Genomic DNA, 22,821 nt, shown 5'->3' with positions numbered 1-22,821 from the left:
GTCAGGGAACCCAGCAGCCTTAAGCTCTTCCCTTCCCTCCCTGGTCCTTAGCTGGGAGGTGGGGAGGCCTGGCAGATTCTGTGCCATGAGGGTGGCCCTTGGGGAACCCTGGCGGGAGACCCTACAATGGGCTGGATGTTCAAGACCATCCCCCAGCTCCTGGGGGAGGAGGCTGCCTCCGCAGCCCCTGGGCACTGACCCCGGCTCCCCACTCCCCTTCCTCTCTCCTTCAGAAGGAAGGCTTAGCCAGGCCCGCAGGGAAAACCGCAATTTGCTTCTGACATGACACATTGACGGGTTCCTGGCGGCTGTGCCCCCTTTGTGTCCCCAGAGCCCTTGTGGGCATATAAGGGCCTCCCCGAGTCCTGAGAGAGTGGAGGACCCGACAAGAGGCTGGGAAGCTCCACCCACCCAGCGTGGAGCTGCAGGAGAGGGTAAGGCAGCCCTGGCCTTGGCCAGGTCCCCAACCACTGACCCTGTGACCAGCCTGCTGGCCCATCTGAATAACAGGCACAGAAAAACCTCACCCTAGGAGGGCACTGGGGGGTCCCTAGAGGGTGATAGGAGAGAAAACCCATTTTACAGATGGGAAAACTGGGGCTGAGGGAGGAACAAAGGCAAGGATGTGTGGCCTGGAGACAGAATTGTCCCATGGCCAGCGCCAGAGGGGTACCCCTTCTTCTCTAAGCCAGCTGGTTTCCCATTGTGGGGATCTTTCCTTGTATGAGAGACGCTGAGGTTACGGGGACCCTCTCTGGTACTAGCAGACGCTGCTAAGACTGCTGCTGGTTCATGCGCAACCCTACGTACCGTAGTGAAAAATGCTCTCTGGGCAGAAACAGCCAGTGCCAGGGCAGACTGTGGGCAGGGGAGGGCTTTCACCCCCTCCTGCCCCTCAACAGGCACTCTCTCCAGCACACGACCTCGCGTGGAGACCCTAGACACAGTCCCTGCCCCCTAGGAGCTTTCAAGGCAAACAAGGACGTAAGCAACAAAGCCTAATTGCGAGTTGTGGTGAATGTCTAAAAAGAAAAATTCAGGGCGAGGTTCAGTGACAGACGGGCTTCTTTAGATAAGGCTGAGGAGGGATGGCTTTTTAAGGATTTGGACCTCGAAGGGTAAGGAGTCAATCGTGAGAAGAACCAGAGGAAGAGCCTTCCTAACAGAAGGAACAGCCTGTGCAAAGGCCCCGAGGTGGAAAGGAGCTTGCCATGCTTAAGACCGAGGAGTTCAAAGAGGCAGGCAGAGTGGGTGCTAGTAAGGAGCCTATGTTCTACCCCGAGAGCAGGCGGCGGGGGGGGGGGGGTTAAGGAGGAGGGACGTGAGGGGGTAGAAGGCGATGGGATCGAGCGGGCAGATACGGAACTCCGTAAAGAAAAGTCCTATTCTCTGACATTAGTAAGTTAGCCATGACCTCACCTCCCATCCTGTTCCTTTCTTTAACATCATTTAGGATGGAGGTGGGAGCCCAGGAGAGAAATGAGACATTTTAAGTCAGACGGACTTGGGCTCAAATTCTGGCCCTGTCGTTGATTAGCCCTGTGACTCCAGTCAAGTCCGTTTCCCTCTCTTTGCCTCAGTTTTCCTGTCTCTGAAATGAGGTCCCCTGAGGGAGAGGCTTGGAAAGTGCCCCGGAGACTGCAGAGCGAGCGCAGAGCAGCTGTGCCCTGCAGGTCACCAGGTGGCTGCTGTTTGCATTTGGTGGAGAGGGCTTTTCTGGGAGCGGAGCTGAACTGGAACTGAGCCAGGCCAGCGGGAGCGCCACGGGCTGGCGATGGGGCGCAGGGAGAGGAAGGACCCAGGGGGGGCGCAGGGAGAGGAAGGCCCCGGGCAGAGGAGGGCCTCAGAGTCTCAGAGGTCCTGCTTCCGCCCCGACAGGTGTGCCGCCGCCAATCATGTTGGGCATGTGGACCCTGCTTCTCCTCTGGGGCCTGGCAACTCCGTGCCAGGGGCTGCTTGAGACGGTGGGCACACTCGCTCGGATCGACAAGGATGAACTCGGCAAAGGTGAGCCCGTGGGGGACAGTTAAGTGAGGGGTCCAGCTGCAGTGTGTATGACGCATTGCCTCGCTTAGAGCCTCTGCTTTCGGTACCAGGTGAGAACAGGCTGCGATTCTCAACGGCTTCCAGAGCTCAGTTACCGGTGTGCTCGCAGACGCCAGTGAGCGAGTAGTAGTTCGCCTCCTTCTGAGATGTGGGGTGGGTGAAGGGCTGAGGCAATGCGGGGCTGTGTCGGCCTCAGGGGTGGGGGTGAGTGTGGTTGAGGAGGTCAGGGGACGAGTGCCGGCCATCTCCTATTTCTGGGGTGCGGGAACTCTACCAGGCATTTTGTGCTCCAGGGTCCAACCACGCGGGGTAACGGTCTCATGGATAGTAGAGTAGTCATGAATATATACCACTGACCCTGTGACCAGCCTGCTGGCCCATCCGGGAGGCTGTCCCCATCCGTCCCAACTTCCACAAGGTCGTCCGTCTGTCTGTCCTGCCCTTCTCACAATCTGCACACAGGCTAGGGGTGCCCAGGAGGAGCAGAGCTTGCCTACTTCCTCCCTGGTGGCTGTGTGTTCCCGCCTTTGCTTCTGTCCTCCTACTGGGTGGCCCAGAGCCAGGAGCCATACAATTGGCCTCAGTGGTTTGCTATGTGACTTTGGGCAAGTGTCTGCTCCTCTCTGGGCCTTAGTTTCCTCATCTGTAAAATAAACCTCTCTCTCCCCATCCTCTCCGCAGCCATCCAGAACTCGCTGGTCGGGGGGGCCGTCCTGCAGAACGTGCTGGGGACGGTCACATCAGTGAACCAGGGCCTCTTGGGTTCCGGGGGGCTGCTGGGAGGAGGAGGCCTGCTGGGCCACGGTGGGGTGTTTGGTGTTGTCCAGAAGATCTCCGGGTAAGTCCCTCAAGTATGGTCTCTTGACCTACCATGTGCCCTGCAGGAAGGCTGAGCGTTCCTTTAGTTCAGGGAATAGAGTGGAGGTCATTTCCTTTTAGTTTGTTGTCAGGCAGTGGGGGTGATGTGGGAAACCCTGAATAGGGAGTCCCAGGACCCAAGTGAGAAACTAATGAGTCCGCTGCATGTCAGGCAAGATGGGAATGGCCTCAAGCCCCTCAGGTCAAGTGTTCCACTCCGGGGTCGATTCCAGATACTCACGGTGTGGCCTGGGCCAGCTGCTCGGTCTCTCCGGGCTGCTCCCGGTATCCCATGGTCCCCCCCCTCCTCTTCTTCAGGGGTCTGCTCCACAGAGCCCTGCCCTGCCCAGCCCTTTGTGTCTCCTGCTTTCCGTCACGTTCTCCAGGGGGCATATCACCCCCCTGCCCCCCAGCTCCCCCGCTAGATTAGAAACCCCAGGAAGAGTGGGACTTCTGTCTGACTTGTTCACTACTATGTCCCCTGTACCACAAATAGTGCTTCACGCATAAGAAATGCTCAAAAAATATTTTTGAATGAATGAATGAAACCATCCAGCAACTCATACTTAGGACTTTATACCACCTAGCCAGGGTTTTCCGTGTCCCTGGCACGGTGCTAAGCATTGTAACTGAATTATCCCACTGGATCCAGGGGTAGGGCTGTTATCAGTCACATTTAACAGGCGAGGAGACTGAGGCCCTGGGCAGTGAAAGGACGAGTTCGAGCTCACGCAGCTAGGGAGTGACGGCAGCGGGGGTTTAACCACAGGGTATATATATACTGCCCGTCCCAAGCAGGTGGGAACCAGTGCACGGCCGGTGGTGAATCAGGGGACGGTCAAATGGCAGGTTCCAGACTGAAGGCAGAAGGCCAGGAGCCAGGGTCTGGGGAAGAGTCACCGCACAGGAGGAAACGGGGGGCTGGGAGGAGAAGAAGGAATGGATGTCCCCCTCCCAAAACAGCAAACTGGAAAGGGAGCTGGTAAGGGCTGGGACTGATGTTGCTCGAGGATCAGTGTGTGTCGCTGTGGCTGATATTGTCGATATCCCTGTTTTACAATGGGGAAAACGAGGCACACAATAGCAATGTGATTTGCCCGAGGTCGTGCAGTTCGTTAGGGGAGCTAGGATTTGAACTGCTGTCTTTTATTGGCTGCACTCTGAGCAGCTTTGCATTGGGGTTGCTGCCGGGAATGTGAATTAATCTGTGTCAAGCAGCTAAATCGGAAGCCTGCATACACTAAATGATCAATAAATATTAACTCTTGTTATTATTCATAAATCCAGTCCCCCTCCCCCTGCAGAATCCCCCTTGCCTCAGAGAGCCCCCAGTAGAAGGCAGAGCCCAACAGTGACAATCCTGTCAGCTCAGGGTGGTGATGGAGGCGGCCCAGGCAGCAGGTGGAAGCTGGCTCAGAGGAGGGCAATTAATTACCTGAGTCAGAGATGCAGGGAGGAGGGCTTCCTGGAGGAGGGGATGCCCTAGCTAAAGACAGGAGAGTTGAGAGGTGTCAGCTAGCTGAAGGCGGAGGCAGAATGGAAGGAGAGTCAAGAGAAGAGTGTTCTAGACAGAGGGAACAGCCAGTGGGGAGACGTACAGGACAGAGAAAATAATGAACCTGGGAGTTTGGGAATCCATTTGGGTTGCCTGTTGATATAAGAGCCAGAGTTTGGGAGTAGAGGGACCATGATCCTGGCCAGAGACCAAACCAGGGCTGAGGCCCTGGAGAAAGGGTGCAGAGCAGGCTCTAACTCACTGAGCCTCCAATGAAGATGCTGCTGCTGCATTTACTGAGCACCTGCATTATCTCGCTTGTCGTTGGGACAAGTAGTATTGCCCCACTCTATAGATGAAGAAACCGAAGCCCAGGTAAGCGAAATAACTGGGTCCACATCGGAACTTACGGCTTCGAGGTGGGAATGGGAGACAGACCCAAGAGAACAGAGAGGCTCCGCCGCTCTGGGACGTCCCAGGCACTAAGGGACGGGCGCTGGGGGCTCTCCCCTTGACTTCCGTCCCAGGGTGAAAATTGAGGAACTCACGTTGCCAAAGGTATCGCTGAAGCTGCTGCCGGGGTTTGGGGTGCAGCTGAACCTGCACACCAAGGTGGGCCTGCACGGCTCCGGGTGAGTGTACCCCGGGAACCTCTACCCTATTACTCCCTGCCCCACGCCGCTGCTCACTGGGGGTCCCTGCCCTATTATCCCTGACATCCACCCCGTGCCCCCCCCCCCCCATTTCCTCCCACTCTAGTTCCTTTCCAAAGGACTTCCACACCACTGTTCCCTTCCTGGATTCCAGCCCATTACCCCTTCCCAGGGACCTCCATCCCACTGACCCCCAGGGACTTCCATTTCATGCCCCTGGAGACCCCTACCCCATTGTTCGGAGCTCAGTGAAGAGGGGAAGGAAAAAGGTTCAGGGATGTGTAAGATGAGGGACGTGCAGGGAGGCAGAGGGTGAGAGGAGGACTTGGAGGCTAAACCACTCAAAGGGCCCCCCGTCGGGGTCCAAGCGCTGGGTGGGCGTGGCTAAGCGGGCCTGGTGGGTGGGGCCTGGTTGCCCAACCACGCCCCAGCCTCTGGTCTCGCAGGCCCCTCGGGGGCCTCCTGCAGCTGGCAGCCGAGGTGAACGTGTCGTCGAGGGTGGCGCTGGGCATGAGCTCGCGGGGTTCGCCCATCCTCATCCTCAAGCGCTGCAGCACGCTCCTGGGCCACATCAGCCTGCTCTCGGGGTGAGTCCGCGGGTTCGAGCCCGCGCGCATTGGCATCTCCGGGGTCTCTCGGGAGCCGGAACTCACTCCACCACCAGCCGGTCCTGTTCCTCACCCTACAATGAGACCCACCAGGGACAGGGACTCTGGCTTAGCCCGCAGCTTGTACCACCCACTCCTGGTGTCCCCCTTCTCTGGCCCCTGAGATCCTGCGGTCCCCTGTCCCAGAGAGAGCAGGGCACCCCGTGACCTGCCAGCATCTCAGTCCCTGCTCTCAACATATCAGAGACCCGGCTCTGCCCCTGCCTTGTTGTGTGACCCCCAGGGAACCCCCCTGCCCTGTCTGGGCCTCAGTGTCCCCATTTGCGTAATGAGGACTTATATTTGATGATCTAAAGGGCTCTCACATTCGTCCCTTCCCCGAACTGTTCAGGACACAGTGGCCCTCTCTACACTTGTGTTGAATCATCACTCCCAGGGGACAACTGAAGATGAGGGACGTGTCTTGTGTGTGACGCAGGTCACACGCGCAGATTGAGGCAGGGATGGCGGGGGCTGGTCTCTGGACTCGGGCCTCTGCACCCAGCCTCAGTGGCACCTGCCCCCTCCCTGCCTCACACTTTGTGTCTCCCCTGTTAGTGTCGTCCACATTCCAGGCCTAATCGCACACCCGCCCCGTCTTTGTCAGGTGGCCCTGAGCAGCGCTGGGTAATCAGACAGCTCTGTTTTAGCTCCCAGGAGTAGGGTGAATCCAGAAGGGGGTTCTAGACAGGGTCTTTGGGGCTCTTAAAGCCCATTGGCTCTCTCCTGCTCCTCCGGGAGGTAGTTGGCTTTGGAGGGAATGGAGCCCAGGGTGGTGTTGGTGTCCTGTGGTTGATGGTTCTGTGGTTGTCACCCCTCCCTCTGTCCCCCTGTCATCTTTGAACAGACCTGCGTCCATCTACCTGCACTTCTCATCCGCACGCCATCCTCTCATCCATCCATCCGTCCATCCATCCATCTATCCATTCCTTCCTTTAACAAATATTCGTTCATTTAACAAATACTTATTGCACACTCACTCTAAGTCAGGTGCTGTTCTGGGTTCAAATGTCACTTATCTACAAATGTTGGAGGAGACAAAGGAAACATTTATTTGAGCAAAGGTTGTGTCCCTGATACCTACATACTCTCCCGTTTAATCTTGGCTGCAACAACTCTGTAAGGCGGGTACTATACAAATGGGGGAACTGAAATTCTCCCCTGGGCCTCATGGTGAGTCAGAGCCAAGATTTTAAACCCAGGCTCCAACGTCCCAGGCGGCCCCACCAAGAATGGACAGGAGAGGTATCCAGAGCCCCTGGGGCCCACCCGGCCTGTGACCCAGGTTGGCGTTGTCCCCTGTGATGGCCACACCCCTGCACTTCTCACTTTTCCCAGGCTGCTGCCCCCACCGCTCCTTGGGGTTGTGGAGCAGACACTCTTCAAGGTGCTGCCGGGACTGGTGAGTGTGGGGGCCTCGGGCCTGGCACTCCCCTCCACTGGGGCTGTGCCTCTCCTCCCCTGGGCGCCTGGCAGGATTAAGCTGTGCTTCCCTTCCACGCCCACCGGGTAATCCCATCCTGGCCTGCCCACGGCCTCCCAGCTGCCGCCAGCGAGTCTGTAAGGGGTGGGGTTGGCACAATCCATCCTCAGACCTCTGAATCCTCAACTTGCAGCTTCACGTGAGCTGACTCTCCTGCTCCCAGTTCTCTCTCTCCCTCCCCCCTGCCTAGTCTGTACCACCTGTATTCTTACTGACTTTAAACTTCGCTTTAAACTAGCTTTAAATTAAACCTGGGTCACTCGGTGGTTTTCGGCTGAGCCCTCCCTGGGCTTGGCAGACCCGTTCAGAAAATCACATACATGAATATTCATTCTTTATGAGAGCAGCACGTTATGATTACGCTGCTGTGTGCTTGGCTTGGGGGTGGGGGTGAACAGACTGCAGCGTAAAGAGATGTGTTGTAGAGCTAGGAACACGAAACTGGCCTGAGATCATGTCAACTAGTGTCACCCTAAAAATTAAATAAAAGTAAATATGTGAACCAACAACAACGACGACAACAGAACTGCTCCGGGGTGTTTGTCCGTGGCCGCCCAGCCGTTCAGGGGACACGAGCCACAGTGGAGGAAAGCTGGTCTGGCCAAAGGCTTATTTCGCTGAGGACACAGTAGGGAGGAGTTTGCCTCCTGACCCCCAGTCCTGGCAGGACCTCTCCTGTGAGTCCTTGTGGAGGCCACCTGTAGGGGTAGCATGGACGTGGGTGCCTGAGGCTGGATAAAGTGCCCTGGACTTGAAGAAACCAGTCGGGAAGGAGCTCAGGGGGAGAAGGGAAGCTCCCGGCAGCACGGACCCCGAGCAGGCCCGTCTCAGGTGGATTTCAGCAAGAGGGAGGTGTGCTGGAAACATGGCCCCTAACTGGGGTCTCCGGGACAATTAGCTGCAAGACGGGATTTGCGTGTCTCAAAGAGGTTATGAAAACAAGAGCTAATTCCTAGCATTTAGGGATTGGAGATTTCTCTGAACGATCTTATTTCTGGCTTGTCTTGTGCAATCAGCTGCCCCGGCCACACGGCAAATTCCTTCCTGCAGGTCACAGGGTTGGCGCCGAGGCAGTGGCTCTCCCACCCGTCCAAGCCCCTTTGATGTCCTCTCAGTTCTGTGACATGCCCGGCTCCAGAGGCTGTGGGGTTTGAGGTCCCAGAGTTTAAACAGAAACACAGCCCTCTCTTGGCTCTTCGAGAACAGCTGTGACCGTGGGCAGGTTGCCTGTCTTCTCCGGCCCCCGGTGTAGAAGGAAGGGGCTGGTCTGGGTCCGCTCTGAGGCTCCTGCTCAGTGGGCTCAGACCCTGTGATGCGCGGTCCCAGGGTTCTGGAAGCCACCTCCTTGGTCCCAGTTCGCACAGCGCAGGGTTCTCAGTCAGCCCGTGGTGGTGCGTGTGGAGACCCAGCTGGGCCTGACACTGGGTGCAGGGGCGGGAAGGGGGGAGGCACACTTCTTCGGGGTCTGGGTGCTAGGTTTCCCGGTGTCCACCTGTGTGGCAGGAGGGGCCTGAGACCCTGAGACCTCAGCAGGAATAGCTATCTTTGTCCCGCAGGGGAAGGCCTTGTCCACACAACCTAACTGGCCTCTAGCCTGTCTCCCAGCATCCTTAGAGGTTTCTGACAGGGCCCATGTAACTGGCCCTCCACCTCCCCCACTCCGCCCTCCCAACACATCAAGCCCCAGCCCCTCCCCTGCTCTGCGCGCCCTCCCCCCATCCTTCTCTCCATTCGGCCTTGCCTTGGTCCCCGGGACCACAAGGCAAAACATTTATAGAAAATGCAGCTGTGCCCTGTGCCAGGCTGGGGCCCACTCTTATTTTCCTGTGACACCTCTCTCCTCTGGACACAGCTGTGCCCCGTGGTGGACTGCGTGCTGGACGTGGTGAACGAGCTCCTGGGAGATGTGCTGAGTAAGTTGGGGCCCGGCCCCCTCCTCTTTGCCCGTCTCCTACCCCCTTCCCATCACCCCAGCGGGTGGGGGTGCCAAGGGAAGAGGAAGGAGCGGGATTCCGGGATCCTTCACGTCCTCCCCAGACTGACGGGGCCGCCACTTTGAGGAAGCCTGGCGGGGGAGGTCTGGGCTGCGGCTGGGTCAGCAGGGTGGGTCAGCAGAGTGTGGGGACTCACAGCCATCTAGGTCTCCGTCTGCTGGGGACTTCAAGCCACTTCCTGAGCACCTGTGGTGTGTCCGGCACGCTCAGAAACGTGAGGCAGATACCGTTGCTATTATTTGGACAAACAAGATGACTGAGGCCCAGAGAGGTTAAGTAAGGAACCCAAGGCCCCACAGCCCCAGCGGCCACCAGAGTCTCTGAGTCTTATGGAGACACGGACGTCTTTTGTGTTCAGAGACGCGCTTTGAAAAGTATAAAAAGGTGTAAACGGGATAAGGATAGGATAGTTGGGGCAGACACATCTCTATATGTGGCGTTCTGTCCCTAAAGAGTCAGGGCAGCAGTGCGGCTAGTGACACCAGCTCTGGAAAACGGGGACCCTGGCTAACGCGGCCATGGGCTGGTGACGGCCTCTCTGTCTGGGTCTCCGTTGTTTTCTCTGTGAAGTGAGGATGTTCGTGGTCCCCAAGTGAGTGCTGTACGCAGGGCCCTCAGTAAATGGAAGGGGGGCCAGTTACCACCGGGAACTGGGTCCACGGGCTCTTCCCCCTCCTCTCCCCGAGCAGGCCTCGTGCCCTTGCGGGCTCTCGGGTCTGTGGAATTCTCTCTGGCCACGCTGCCTCTCATCTCTAACCAGTACATAGAGCTGGACATCAATGTGAGTGCCCTCCGAGGCCTTGCCCACTGCTGGGGGTGGGGTGGGGCCAGGGGAGGCCGGGTAGGAGATGCTGGGTCAAAGCCACATGAGTGAACTGCCCCAAGACCCTCCCATGCCCTGTCTCCTGCCCCCTGCAGCCCATTGTGAAGGGTGTAGCCGGTGACGTCATCGACTTCCCCAACGCCCCCAAGCCTATCAAGGTGCCTCCCAAGAAGGACCACTCGTCCCAGGTGACTGTGCCTCTGTACCTCTTCAACACCATATTTGGGCTCCTGCAGACCAACGGTGCCCTCGACACAGACATCACCCCTGAGCTGGTGAGTGTGGAACCCTACCTTGCCGTGCCCGGGAAATGCTAATGATGACCCGGTCACCTCATCACTGACCGGCTGCGATGAGCCCTTTTCTCTGCAATTGGACTGAGTTAGACGAGTTTCTAGCATGCATAAGCCTGTTCTGGTTGCTGTGGCAAACACTGCTAATTGATAACGGCCCTCTGATTGGTTAAATCTGCATGGGACTCCTGAATCCTTCTCAGCATGGCACTCCAGGAAGTGGCTTGCCATTAGTCCGAGCTGGCATGTGAAATGTAGCCAACTTTTCCTTCTTACACTGGACGAACCCTTTCAAAGCCGAAAGCCCAATTCAACACTAAAAATGTGCACAATGAACATTTCGACGGCTTTCTCAAGAGCAGATTTGAGTTTGGAGAGAGGAAAACTGGGTTGGACTATTGCAAAGGTCACTTGGACATTTGTTCTGAAGCCTCTGAGATCTTTCCGCTTCCACTCCGGCCCCTCACCCCTCACAGATGTCTGGGAGGCTCAGCCCCTGAGCCATTTTCTTGGTCTCAGCCCTCTCCAAAGAAAGTGAGCTCTAAGCCACCTGTCCCCCCACACCATCTGCCTTTCAGGCCCCCAAAGGAGCAGGGGGTGATCGCTCATTTTCTGCATGTAGGGTCTGGAGAACACTGGGACAGGCTCCTGAGCTGGGGAGCGGGTGTCCTCCTAGCTGGAGGGAGGGGCAGTCATGGCCAGGCCGAGACTCTGGGTGTGGGAGTGCATGGGTCTGAGCAGCTGTGCGTGCATTAGGGGAGAGAGGGGGGTCTCAGAGGCCAGGTGGGCCCCTCAGGCTCTGTCCATCCCCATGGGGTGGTGGACTGGTGTGGACTGAGTCTGGGAATCCTCTGACCAGGACCGGGTGTGTCTGTAAACTTATTCCGTGTGAACAGGTCTGTTCTGAGAAGTGGACATGTGTAGTCCAGAGGTCTCAAACGTCAGGGCCCCGGGAACCTGGGTCCTTATCAATTAGCAGAACGAGGGAAGCAGGTGTGATAGCGCTGTAGTGATCTGGGGACCCTGGGCCCCGCCTCTCAGGTGAATAGATGCCCCTCAGCGTCCCCAGGGAAAGAGGGTACGGGCCCAGTATGGTCATATTTTTCCATTTTTCAGCCAGAAACCGGCAAATGTATATGAAATTTCCTGTTATAAATACTGGAAGCAAATTCATAGTTTTTGAAAATACTGTTTGGATTAAAAGAAAAAAAAAATATATCTATATATATATCTATATATATATATATCTATATATATCTATCTCAGAGGTTAGTTCCCTGAGCCTTCTGACTGTGAGTCTGGCAGAGTGCTGTGAAGGTTCTGGAATCAGCCCACCCTGGTCAGATCCTGGTGTCATCACTTACCAGCTCTGAGTCTGGAGAGGAGCCTCAAGTTCCCCAGTCGTAAAATGGGGGCAATCGGAACACCTACGTCTTTGAGCTGTTGTAAATGTGAAATGAGCAAAGACATGCAAAGCCCTCAGCATGTGCTTGGTGTTCAGGGAGCACTCGGCTATCACTGGCCGACAGGAGGAGCATGAGCGTTTGCAGAGATGTGTATGTGCTTGGTGGGGGTGGGACGTGGGAAAAACTACTTTGTGTGTGTGTGTGCTGAGGGCTCCCTGCCCTGTCTCTGTGTTCACCACTCCCTCTCATTGGTCTTGGGCCCAGGTTACCAGCAATGTCTCATTGACAACTACAGACCTGGCAGCTTTGGTCCCTGAGGTGAGTGCCCCCTTTTCACTGTAGCTCTTTCCTGATGAGCTTGGATGGATCCCAGAATATTTCTCAAGATTCTCCAGTTGGCCCTGGCCGGTTGGCTCAGTGGTAGAGCGTTGGCCTGGTGTGCAGGAGTCCTGGGTTGGATTCCCGGGTAGGGCACACAGGAGAAGCGCCCATCTGCTTCTCCACCCCTCCCCCTCTCCTTCCTCTCTGTCTCTTTCTTCCCCTCCTGCAGCCAAGGCTCCACTGGAGCAAAAGATGGCCCGGGCGCTGGGGATGGCTCCTTGGCCTCTGCCTCAGGTGCTAGAATGGCTCTGGTTGCAACAGAGCAATGCCCTAGATGGGCGGAGCATCGCCCTCTGGTGGGCATGCCGGGTGGATCCCGGTCGGACGCATGCGGGAGTCTGTCTGACTGCCTCCCCATTTCCAACTTCAGAAAAATACAAAAAAAAAAAAAAAAAGAAAAAAAAGATTCTCCAGTTGGCTGCAATTGAATGTTGAATCTAAATTCACACTAAAGTGTGAATGACTAACACGTCTCCTTTTCTGATAGCAGAGTGGAAAGGACCAGGTTTTAACTGCCCCAGAAGTCAATTGGGCATTTGTCCTAGGGCTGTTCCTTTTCAATCAAGGAGAGGACAGAAGACTCTTTCCAGGTTACTGAGTCCCCTCCCTCCAATTGCCTTACTTGATCTTAGTCTTGTTTTTTCTTGTCCCAAAAGAGAAGACTCGGGTCACTGGCCTTGGGGAGAGAAGAGAAAGAAGAAGATTCAGGGAGGTGTGACTAGCGGACATCAGTACAAGGGATGAGGTTGAGGCTAGACATTCAGAAGCACCTCTCGAGGGCAGGAGTTGTATGTGGTGGAGAGGGACTTGGGGGAGTCACGGGTGGCAGGAGCAGGAACCCACGGGTGTAGCCAGCTGGACCGTGATCCTCAGCTCAGGGAGCCAGCGCCTGTGTGGAGGCTGAAGCCTTGGTTCTCCAGTTGCTGGCCTTGCCGTGTCAGAGCCCCGTAGCTCCAGCCCCAGGTCTGGTTCTGTGGCTTTAGAATCTGAGGACGCATGAGGGTGGTTCCCTGTCTGTCTGACCCTGCAACTCCGGGAGTCTGGGTTTGCAGAATCGGTCCCCAGATTCCGGCATTCGGGTGACTCCAAGCGTCTGTGGCTCCGGTTTCCGGCACTTCTACAATTTCATGATGTCGTGATTAAGAGACTCAGAATTTCCTGATGTGTGATCCATTCAGTCAGTCAACTGATCTTTACTGAGCACCTACTATGCACCAGGCCCTGTGTTGGGTGCGCTGGGCACCTAGAAGGGGCCAGAAGTGAAAAGTAGACAAAAGTCTCTGCGCTCCAGGAGCTGCATGCTGATTGGGGTTACGGACATTAAACAAATAAATAAGTAGAAGAGACACAGTGTCAGAAGGTGGAAGAGAATGGAATGGTAAAAGCAGGTCAGGAGCGCAGGGACAGGCTTTTAAACAGGGTTGCACTGCAAAGCCTTGCAGAGGAGGCGACCTTTGAGCAGAAGGCTGACGGAGGTGAGGGAGGGAGCCATGCAGGTACTGGGGGAAGACATTGCCAGGCAGAGTGAACAGCAAGTGCAAAGGCCCTGAGGTGGGGACGTGCCTGGCAGGTTAGAGAAACTACAGGAGCTGGTGAGTCTGGAGAGGAGAGAATACGGGGACCAGCGATGGAAGTGTGATGGAGAGGTGGGTGGAGGATGGATCCTACAGGGGCATTTTGGGTCTGAGAGAGACAAGAGTTTGATTCGGTTGTTCCATGGGTTGATGGTGTCTCCCCACCTGTTGGTCAGCCTCGTGGGGGTTGAGACCAGGCCTGCCTGGTTCAGGTTGTAACCTCAGCCCCCAGCATGGTGCCCTAGTGCCCAGTAGGGGCTCAATGAGTGTTTGCTGGCTCGCTGACTGGTCCTATTAATGGGCATCCAAGCAGCCCTCTTGCTCCTGCTGTGCCTCTGCCTCTCTCCAGGCTCTGGGCAAGTTGCCCCCAGGTCAGCAGCTCCTGCTCTCCCTGTGGGTGAAGGAAGTGCCCGTGGTCACACTCCAGAACAAGAAGGCCACAGTCTCCATCCCAGTTAACATCCACGTGCTGTCCTACCTCCCTGCTGGGACTCCTGAAGACCTCTTTGAACTGAATGGGGTGAGCAGCCACCGGATGGGACCTGGTGCTGGGGTTCAGAGGGGGGCTGACCCTTCCCAGGCTGCTGGGGGCTGCCCTGCCCCCGATTTCAGGGTGGCCCGGCACAGGAAACCCCTCCCCCTCATTGTCATCACGTGAGCTGGGACCCAAGGGCCCACCTGGACTCCTGGCTGGTAGTACATCTGACCAGACCCAGGGCCTGTCCAGTCTCCTTCCTCAGGATTTCAGGAAGGACTCCCCACACCCCCAGCCTCTCTGCACAGATATCTCTTGGATGACTCTCCCCCCCCCCCCCCAGTCTGCTCCTCTCCCTCCCACCCACCTCTACTTGTTGTCCCAGACACACATCTGGGCAGAGACAGGTCCCTCCCTGCTCCCTCTGCCCCTGCTGCCGGGGCCTAGCACCGCTCAATGTTCCCTGCCCCGTCCTCTGCCTTTCCTGCCCTGGTGACCTCAGCCTAAGGGTTCTGGGCAGGGCCCACCCCCTGCCGTGCGGCTCCCTCTGCCCCTGGCTAACTCCTCACCTTTCAAGATTCAGCCCCGGTGTCCCCCTTGCTCGCCCCGCCCCAGTGCGGGCTGATGGAGGGTCTCCCCAGGCGTCCGCCACCTCAAAGCTTCCCCTCTGAGAGCGCGGACCACCCCCAGTTCTATTACTCTGGTTCTCGGACACCAGAACCTTCAAGTGACCTCCTCACAGCCCAGCCCGGACCCTAACACACAGTAGGGCCGCAGCAAGGGCTAGTGGAAGGAATGGACGGTGGAGACTCGCCTGCTGTGGGCCTGCCCTCAAGCTCCTTCCGCCACCGCCACCTTCGGAGTCACCTCTGCCTGCTTTCCCCCCCTCCCCGCAGGTCATGACTTTAAATGCCCAGTTGGCTCCTTCGGCTACCAAGCTGCACCTCTCTGTGTCCCTGGCACGGTAACGTGGGGATCCGGGGTCTTGGCTTTAGGAACAAGCATTAGGGGCCGACAGGAGGCTCCGTCCGTTTATCGGGCCCCAGGGAAGTTGCAGGACCCGCCGGGGAGGGGACGGTGTCGGCCCGTTTTACAGAGGACGCCACCGGGGCCCCGAGAAGCGGGACCCAGGCAGGCTTCCTCCACGGCTCCGCTCAGAACCCGGCCCTGGAGACAGACCGACTGTCGGGACAGAGTCCCGACCCTGAGTGACCAGCGCCAGAGGCTAGCCTCAGACAGGAGCGCGCCTGCGTGTGGCGAGGGCCTCGGCATTCAGGCGGAAGAGCTGTTTCTCCAGTCCCGGCCCCGGGTGGGAACGAGGCTCCACGGCTACCCCGGTAGCCATGATGCTGATGCGGATGCCAGTCCTTCCCCACACAGGAACGGCGCTCCGCCGTTCGCCAAGCCTGGGCTGCCACAGTGGGTTGTCCCTGGTCGTAGATCCGGCCCTCCACTCTGCAGGCTCGGTGTTCTCACAGTGGCCGGCGGCCTGCTGCCTGTCTGTCCCTCCCCTGGATTGGAGGGGGGCCTTCCCACTGGTCTCTGAGACCTGCCCACCCTGAGCCACAGGCATCCAGTGCTCAGCTGACCCCGTTTTAGGGTCCCCTGCAGGTCCCGGGGGGCTGACTACAGCTGCGCCCCTGCCAGGCTGCCCCGCTGCCCCATTCCAGCCTTGCCTGCTACCTGAGGTCGTCCCCTCTTCCTGGTGGCACTTCCTGTCTCAGCCCTGCAGGAGGCGGAGGGCTGTGTCCTGTGTCTGGGCCATTGGAGGCTCACTAGGGGCTTGCTGCCATTACTGTGTGTCTGCTGGGTACAGAGCCCCTGTGTCCACTGCGCAGTCTCTGTGTGTGTGTGTGTGTGTGGGGGGGTGCTCCTTAAAGAGTCCCCCCCACCAGCTCAAACAATTGGGAGTCACACTGAGGTTCCAGGACCCCAAGGTCGGAGGTGGTGGTAACGCTGTCTCAGAAGGAGGTGAGATCCCTCCAGGCCCATCTTACAGGTAGAACGCCCGAGTCTCTGAGTCAAGGACGGACAGGGACAGCGTTGGGCCTGTAACCCTGTGTCCCCGACCCTGGAGAACTCGGGGTGGGGGTGGGGTGGGGCGGGGCAGAGCGCTGCTCAGCGGGGGGAGGGGTGAAGGCCAGCCCCCCCACCTCTCTCTTTTCTCCACCAGGCTCAGTGTCACGCTGGCCTCTTCCTTTGCCCACCCCTTTGATGTAAGTCCTGGGAGGGTGGGCAGCGTGGCAGGGGGGAGGGTCTTCAGATGGGGCTGGGAAGGAGCCCAGTCCTGGCAGGCAGGGGACCCTGCAGCCGAGCTAGCCTCAGTCTGGGCTCTGCCCCGACAAGCCTGAGTGCACACTCATCGGGGCAGGTGTGTGCGCGTGTAAGACAGTCATCACCTTAGGAGAGGGAATCTGACTCTCACAGCCGATCAAAGACTTGGAACCTCACAAAGCTGTAAGCTTCTAGAATCTCGCAAAAGTTCAAAATTCTGGCACTTCACACAAGGAATAAGGCTCCTGAACTCGGAAAGTTCTGGTATTTCAGAGCCCCACAGGGCCCTTCGTTTCCTGCTTCTCACAAGAGTCCTGCAATTCTGGAATCTCGCGATGCTCTCAGGTTCCAGAACGTTCTGAGGGTTCTGAAGTCGGTAGGAATCTCAGATCAGACCACGCAGAGTTCTATAGGAGCTGGGTACATTTTCCTCCCTCTTTCTCAGGCACGGTCCCCCCCCCCTCCAGGCCCCACGGACCCTTCCTCTAGGACTGCAGCTCTTCTAAGCTCATGAGGCCCGGGGTGAAGCTGTCCTAAGTCACAGAGCCCCCCCTTTGGGGTCACTGCTGGATAGCCCACCCCAGTGGAGCCTGTGCCCACCGGAAGCTGTGTCCTCAGGCAAGGGGGAGGCTGGGGCAGCTGGAGCTTGGATCTCCCTCCCTGGGAGGGAGTGCACTGGACTCAGCCAAGCCACACCTGCCCCCCGTCCCTGTGCTCTGTCGCAGGCGTCCCGTTTAGAAGAATGGCTCAGCGATGTGGTCCGGGTGGCATACGTGCCGAAACTCAACGGTACGGTGGCCTTTGCTGTCTGTCTTGTTGGATCTGTGGAGTGTCTGAACTCGGGACCATCAAAACTATCGGCCCTTTCTCTGCTCTGATAGACACTGAGGTTGGGGAGGGGTTGATGCCCATTTCTAAGATGCAGAAGTTGAGGCACCAGTGGTTCCCCTGAAACAACACTGATGATTATTTATATCATGCCAGACGCTGGGCCCCGAGGGCCAGCTGACCTGGGTCCTGTCCTCAAGCTCACAGCCCAGAGAAATGGGGTCATATAGACAAATGATGAGCATACGTGGCCCAGAGTGTGTAAGGGACCACCAGAACCTTGAGGAGGCTCTGCTGAGGGGGAGTCACTGAGGACAAGTCAGAAAATGGGCATTTTTGTTTGAGTTTAGTAGGATGTGTAGGAGTCTGCCAACAAGGGAAACTGAGTTCCCAAGAAGGGAAATGGCTGGCTCAAGGAAACTGATGGACTAGGGTCAGCAGGTCCCACCCTGGCCCTCTACACGTTTGTTTTTAACTATTCCCTCTTCACAGTGGATCTGGGTGTTGGAATTCCCCTGCCTAAGGTTCTCAATGTCAATTTTGCCAGTGCGGGCCTGGAGATCATAGAGGTGAGTTTCCCAGGCAGGAGCGGTCTAGATGGGCCTCAAGCTCGTCTCTATGGAGAACTCTGCTTGAAACTCAGGAGGGGTGTGCTCGGCCTCATCATCTGTTCTGTGCCTGCACCATTTTCTAAACTGCGCAGGGAATTACCAATGACTAGACTTGGAAATAGCAAACCAATGACATAGGTGCCACACCAGCCCATGGCAGACATGGTCAATCAATCCCAGAGTTCTTTCCTGAAGAATGCAGACTGGGCCCTGGCCGGTTGGCTCAGCGGTAGAGCGTCGGCCTGGCGTGCGGGGGACCCGGGTTCGATTCCTGGCCAGGGCACACAGGAGAGGCGCCCATCTGCTTCTCCACCCCTCCCCCTCCTTCCTCTCTGTCTCTCTCTTCCCCTCCCGCAGCCAAGGCTCCATTGGAGCAAAGATGGCCCAGGCGCTGGGAATGGCTCCTTGGCCTCTGCCCCAGGCGCTGGAGTGGCTCTGGTCATGGCGGAGCGACGCCCCGGAGGGGCAGAGCATCGCCCCCTGGTGGGCAGAGCGTCGCCCCTGGTGGGCATGCCGGGTGGATCCCGGTCGGGCGCATGCGGGAGTCTGTCTGTCTCTCCCCGTTTCCAGCGTCAGAAAAATACAAAAAAAAAAAAAAAAAAAGAATGCAGACCGATGTCTGACCTACAGGGAGGAATCTCAGATCCATTCACAAAATGGCAGTTCTCCCGGTCCAGGGGTGGCCAATACATGTGCCGTCTCTCCTCCTTATCCCGTCCTGCGGCAGGCGTGGCTAATAGAGCGCCACCCTTTTTATTGTTGAATATCCACCTGGCCCCACAATCCTTTCCAGTTCAGCACAACTTTGAGTTTGGGAAAAATCCTGGGAGATAGAGCAGAGAGCTCTGGACCCATTTCTCAGAGGAAGACCAAGGCTGACAGAAGGCATGTTTCTGGTCCCAAGTCCACACAGTACATTAGTGGGATAGATGGCCCTTGAACTTGGGTCTCTTAAAGACCTAGAGTCAGTAAGTCAGTGGCCTCCTCCACATGGGATGTCACTTACTCATCATTCATTTCTTTGTTTATTCGCTCATTTAATGAGTGCCTGCTGTGTCTTTGATACAGTGCTAAACACAGGGCAGGGGGAGGGGGGACAGAGATGGAAGCTGGAATGGGGGCACGGCAGGGTTTTTTGGGGGGGCAGAGATGGAAGCTGGAATGGGGGCACGGCAGGGTTGTTGGGGGGGCAGAGATGGAAGCTGGAATGAGAGCACGGCAGGGTTGTTGGGGGGGGTGCAGAGATGGAAGCTGGAATGGGGGCACGGCAGGGTTGTTGGGGGGCAGAGATGGAAGCTGGAATGGGGGCACGGCAGGGTTGTTGGGGGGGGTGCAGAGATGGAAGCTGGAATGGGGGCACGGCAGGGTTGTTGGGGGGACAGAGATGGAAGCTGGAATGGGGGTACGGCAGGGTTTTTGGGGGGGGCAGAGATGGAAGCTGGAATGGGGGCACGGCAGGGATGTTGGGGGGGGCAGAGATGGAAGCTGGAATGGGGGCACGGCAGGGTTGTTGGGGGGCAGAGATGGAAGCTGGAATGGGGGCACGGCAGGGTTGTTGGGGGGCAGAGATATGGGGGCACGGCAGGGTTGTTGGGGGGCAGAGATGGAAGCTGGAATGGGGGCACGGCAGGGTGTTGGGCGCAGGGTGCAGAGATGGAAGCTGGAATGGGGGCACGGCAGGGTTGCTGGGCGCAGGGGGCAGAGATGGAAGCTGGAATGGGGGGCACGGCAGGGTGTTGGGCGCAGGGTGCAGAGATGGAAGCTGGAATGGGGGCACGGCAGGGTTGTTGGGTGCAGGGGGCAGAGATGGAAGCTGGAATGGGGGCACGGCAGTGTTGTTGGGGGGGCAGAGATGGAAGCTGGAATGGGGGAACGGCAGGGATGTTGGGGGGCAGAGATGGAAGCTGGAATGGGGGCCCGGCAGGTTTGTTGGGCGCAGGGTGCAGAGATGGAAGCTGGAATGGGGGCACGGCAGGGTTGTTGGGGGGGCAGAGATGGAAGCTGGAATGGGGGCACGGCAGGGATGTTGGGGGGCAGAGATGGAAGCTGGAATGGGGGCACGGCAGGGTTGTTGGGGGGGCAGAGATGGAAGCTGGAATGGGGGCCCGGCAGGGTTGCTGGGGGGGCAGAGATGGAAGCTGGAATGGGGGCCCGGCAGGGTTGCTGGGGGGGCAGAGATGGAAGCTGGAATGGGGGCACGGCAGGGTTGCTGGGGGGGCAGAGATGGAAGCTGGAATGGGGGCACGGCAGGGTTGTTGGGGGGCAGAGATGGAAGCTGGAATGGGGGCACGGCAGGGTTGTTGGGGGGCAGAGATGGAAGCTGGAATGGGGGCATGGCAGGGTTGTTGGGCGCAGGGTGCAGAGATGGAAGCTGGAATGGGGGCATGGCAGGGTTGCTGGGGGGGCAGAGATGGAAGCTGGAATGGGGGCACGGCAGGGATGTTGGGGGGCAGAGATGGAAGCTGGAATGGGGGAACGGCAGGGTTGCTGGGGGGGGCAGAGATGGAAGCTGGAATGGGGGCACGGCAGGGTTGTTGGGGGGCAGAGATGGAAGCTGGAATGGGGGCACGGCAGGGTTGCTGGGGGGGCAGAGATGGAAGCTGGAATGGGGGCACGGTAGGGTTGCTGGGGGGGCAGAGATGGAAGCTGGAATGGGGGCACGGCAGGGTTGTTGGGGGGCAGAGATGGAAGCTGGAATGGGGGCACAGCAGGATTGTTGGGGGGGCAGAGATGGAAGCTGGAATGGGGGCCCGGCAGGGTTGTTGGGGGGGGCAGAGATGGAAGCTGGAATGGGGGCCCGGCAGGGTTGTTGGGGGGGGCAGAGATGGAAGCTGGAATGGGGGCACGGCAGGGTTGTTGGGGGGCAGAGATGGAAGCTGGAATGGGGGGCACGGCAGGGTTGTTGGGGGGGCAGAGATGGAAGCTGGAATGGGGGGCACGGCAGGGTTGTTGGGGGGGGCAGAGATGGAAGCTGGAATGGGGGCACGGCAGGGTTGTTGGGGGGCAGAGATGGAAGCTGGAATGGGGGCACGGCAGGGTTGTTGGGGGGCAGAGATGGAAGCTGGAATGGGGGCACGGCAGGGTTGTTGGGGGGCAGAGATGGAAGCTGGAATGGGGGCACGGCAGGGTTGTTGGGGGGCAGAGATGGAAGCTGGAATGGGGGCACGGCAGGGTTGTTGGGTGCAGGGGGCAGAGATGGAAGCTGGAATGGGGGCACGGCAGGGTTGTTGGGGGGGCAGAGATGGAAGCTGGAATGGGGGCATGGCAGGGTTGCTGGGGGGGCAGAGATGGAAGCTGGAATGGGGGCACGGCAGGGTTGTTGGGGGGGCAGAGATGGAAGCTGGAATGGGGGCATGGCAGGGTTGCTGGGGGGGCAGAGATGGAAGCTGGAATGGGGGCACGGCAGGGTTGTAGGGGGGCAGAGATGGAAGCTGGAATGGGGGCACGGCAGGGTTGTTGGGGGGCAGAGATGGAAGCTGGAATGGGGGCATGGCAGGGTTGCTGGGGGGGCAGAGATGGAAGCTGGAATGGGGGCACGGCAGGGTTGTTGGGGGGCAGAGATGGAAGCTGGAATGGGGGCATGGCAGGGTTGCTGGGGGGGCAGAGATGGAAGCTGGAATGGGGGAACGGCAGGGTTGCTGGGGGGGCAGAGATGGAAGCTGGAATGGGGGCACGGCAGGGTTGTTGGGCGCAGGGTGCAGAGATGGAAGCTGGAATGGGGGCACGGCAGGGTTGCTGGGCGCAGGGTGCAGAGAGCTTAACCAAAAACCGTTGCCCCTTGCAGAATGCCGTTGTGCTGACCGTGGCCTCCTGAGGCTGAGAGACGGCCGCTACCCCTCCCAGTTGACGGCCGAAGTCCTGGCCACTTGCCTCCTCTGCCTCCCTCTCCCTCCTAATCTCTCGCCTGTGTCGGCGACAACATAAATGTCCCTTATCCACTCAGGCCCGCCCAGGGGCTCCGGCCCTGCTGCTTTGCCTGCCCCGGCCTGGATGGGGGACGGCAGGACCAGTCGCAGGACTCTGCTTTGGAGAGAGTTCTGGGGCCTCCGTGGCCGGTCCTGCGCTCCAATAAACTGCTTCCTCCGTGTCAGCCTCTCCTGGCTCGTCTGTTCCCCCGTCCCACCGGGGCCACCTTGGCCGGTGCCTCCAGTGCCCTCCCCCAATCCGGGCAGCGGCCCCTGGGAGCTGAGGGAGCTGGGGGCCTGGTCACTGCAGTGTTGTGTCCCCAGCTTCCCTGGCGGGCCCCGGGCAGCCTCTGCGCCTTGGTCTACCCCCCTCCGCCTCTGCCTCGAGCTCCCTGTGTCCCCTTCTCCTTCTCTCCCCTCCCCTCGCTCCATTTCTCGAAACACCTCCATCTTTCATGCTGTCTCTCTGAGCCTGTCTTGAGTCTCTGCTGTCCTTGTCTCTTTGACTTTGGGACATTTCTCAGAAGGGCCATCTGAGCTGAATTTGGAAAGACAAATAGGAGTCTCCCGGGGAGAAAAGGAGGCCAGCGCTCCGGGAAGCAATGGCCGGTCGGTGGGCATTCACGGCGGCCACGACCCGGCTTCAGTCAGTCTCCCCCGGAGCACACAGGGAGAGCAGAGTGGTCTCTGTGCTCAGGCTCCTCGTCTGTAAAATGGGAACACTATAGGACTCAGTCCTAGGCCGTCTGAGGATCGAAGGAGACAATCAGAAAGTACTAAGAAGAGTGCCTGTCACCTAGTGAATGTGCACGATGGGTCATCAGATCCGGAACGACCCTTTCCTCTTCCTGGAGCGTCCTTGTCCCCAAGTGTGTCTGGCAAACTCCTGTTATTCCTCCGTACACAGGGGGGCACACGCCGCTTCCGGCCTCCCTGTGCCCCTGGCCGAGCCACACTGGACTGTTGCTACCCCGGTGCCATTCTGCCACCTACCCAGGGGTGGTATCTGCTCATCGTGGTGAGTCTGGTGGCCGCACAGAGGAGCAAGGAGAGCAGATCTTCCATTGAGCACCTG

General features: G+C 58.4%; 1 protein-coding gene across 2 annotated transcripts; it reads left to right on the top strand.

Moving 5' to 3' along the window:
* Nucleotides 1–380: 380 nt before the first annotated feature.
* On the top strand, nt 381–21,930 carry BPIFB3 (BPI fold containing family B member 3). Of its 2 annotated transcripts, none has more exons than XM_066386230.1 (16): nt 381–434; nt 1,879–2,007; nt 2,728–2,884; nt 4,927–5,031; nt 5,499–5,639; nt 7,038–7,101; nt 9,035–9,095; nt 9,866–9,957; nt 10,095–10,274; nt 11,963–12,016; nt 14,003–14,173; nt 15,025–15,092; nt 16,302–16,344; nt 17,128–17,191; nt 17,723–17,799; nt 21,626–21,930. In XM_066386230.1, exons 2-16 carry the CDS (start codon nt 1,896–1,898, stop codon nt 21,653–21,655), a joined length of 1,419 nt encoding a protein of 472 aa, XP_066242327.1. In that variant the 5' UTR covers nt 381–434; nt 1,879–1,895; the 3' UTR covers nt 21,656–21,930. The 2 variants fall into 2 exon arrangements, with proteins under 2 accessions (XP_066242327.1, XP_066242326.1); XM_066386229.1 differs by lacking the exon at nt 381–434 and adding an exon at nt 1,583–1,681.
* The last annotated feature ends 891 nt before the right edge of the window (nt 21,931–22,821 follow it).

The sequence above is a fragment of the Saccopteryx leptura genome, chromosome 5 (assembly GCF_036850995.1).
Source record: "Saccopteryx leptura isolate mSacLep1 chromosome 5, mSacLep1_pri_phased_curated, whole genome shotgun sequence".
NCBI lineage: Eukaryota > Metazoa > Chordata > Mammalia > Chiroptera > Emballonuridae > Saccopteryx > Saccopteryx leptura.
The sequence above is the reverse complement of the archived record's forward strand: the minus strand, read 5'-3'. Positions and strand labels throughout refer to the sequence as shown.

Coding starts and splice junctions, on each gene's coding strand:
- BPIFB3 (XM_066386229.1), top strand. CDS start 1,597: ATGAGGTCCCCTGAGGGAGAGGCTTGGAAAGTGCCCCGGAGACTGCAG. Junction 9,096..9,865: donor GCTCCTGGGAGATGTGCTGA/GTAAGTTGGGGC, acceptor CTCCCCGAGCAG/GCCTCGTGCCCTTGCGGGCT. Junction 10,275..11,962: donor CAGACATCACCCCTGAGCTG/GTGAGTGTGGAA, acceptor TCTTGGGCCCAG/GTTACCAGCAATGTCTCATT.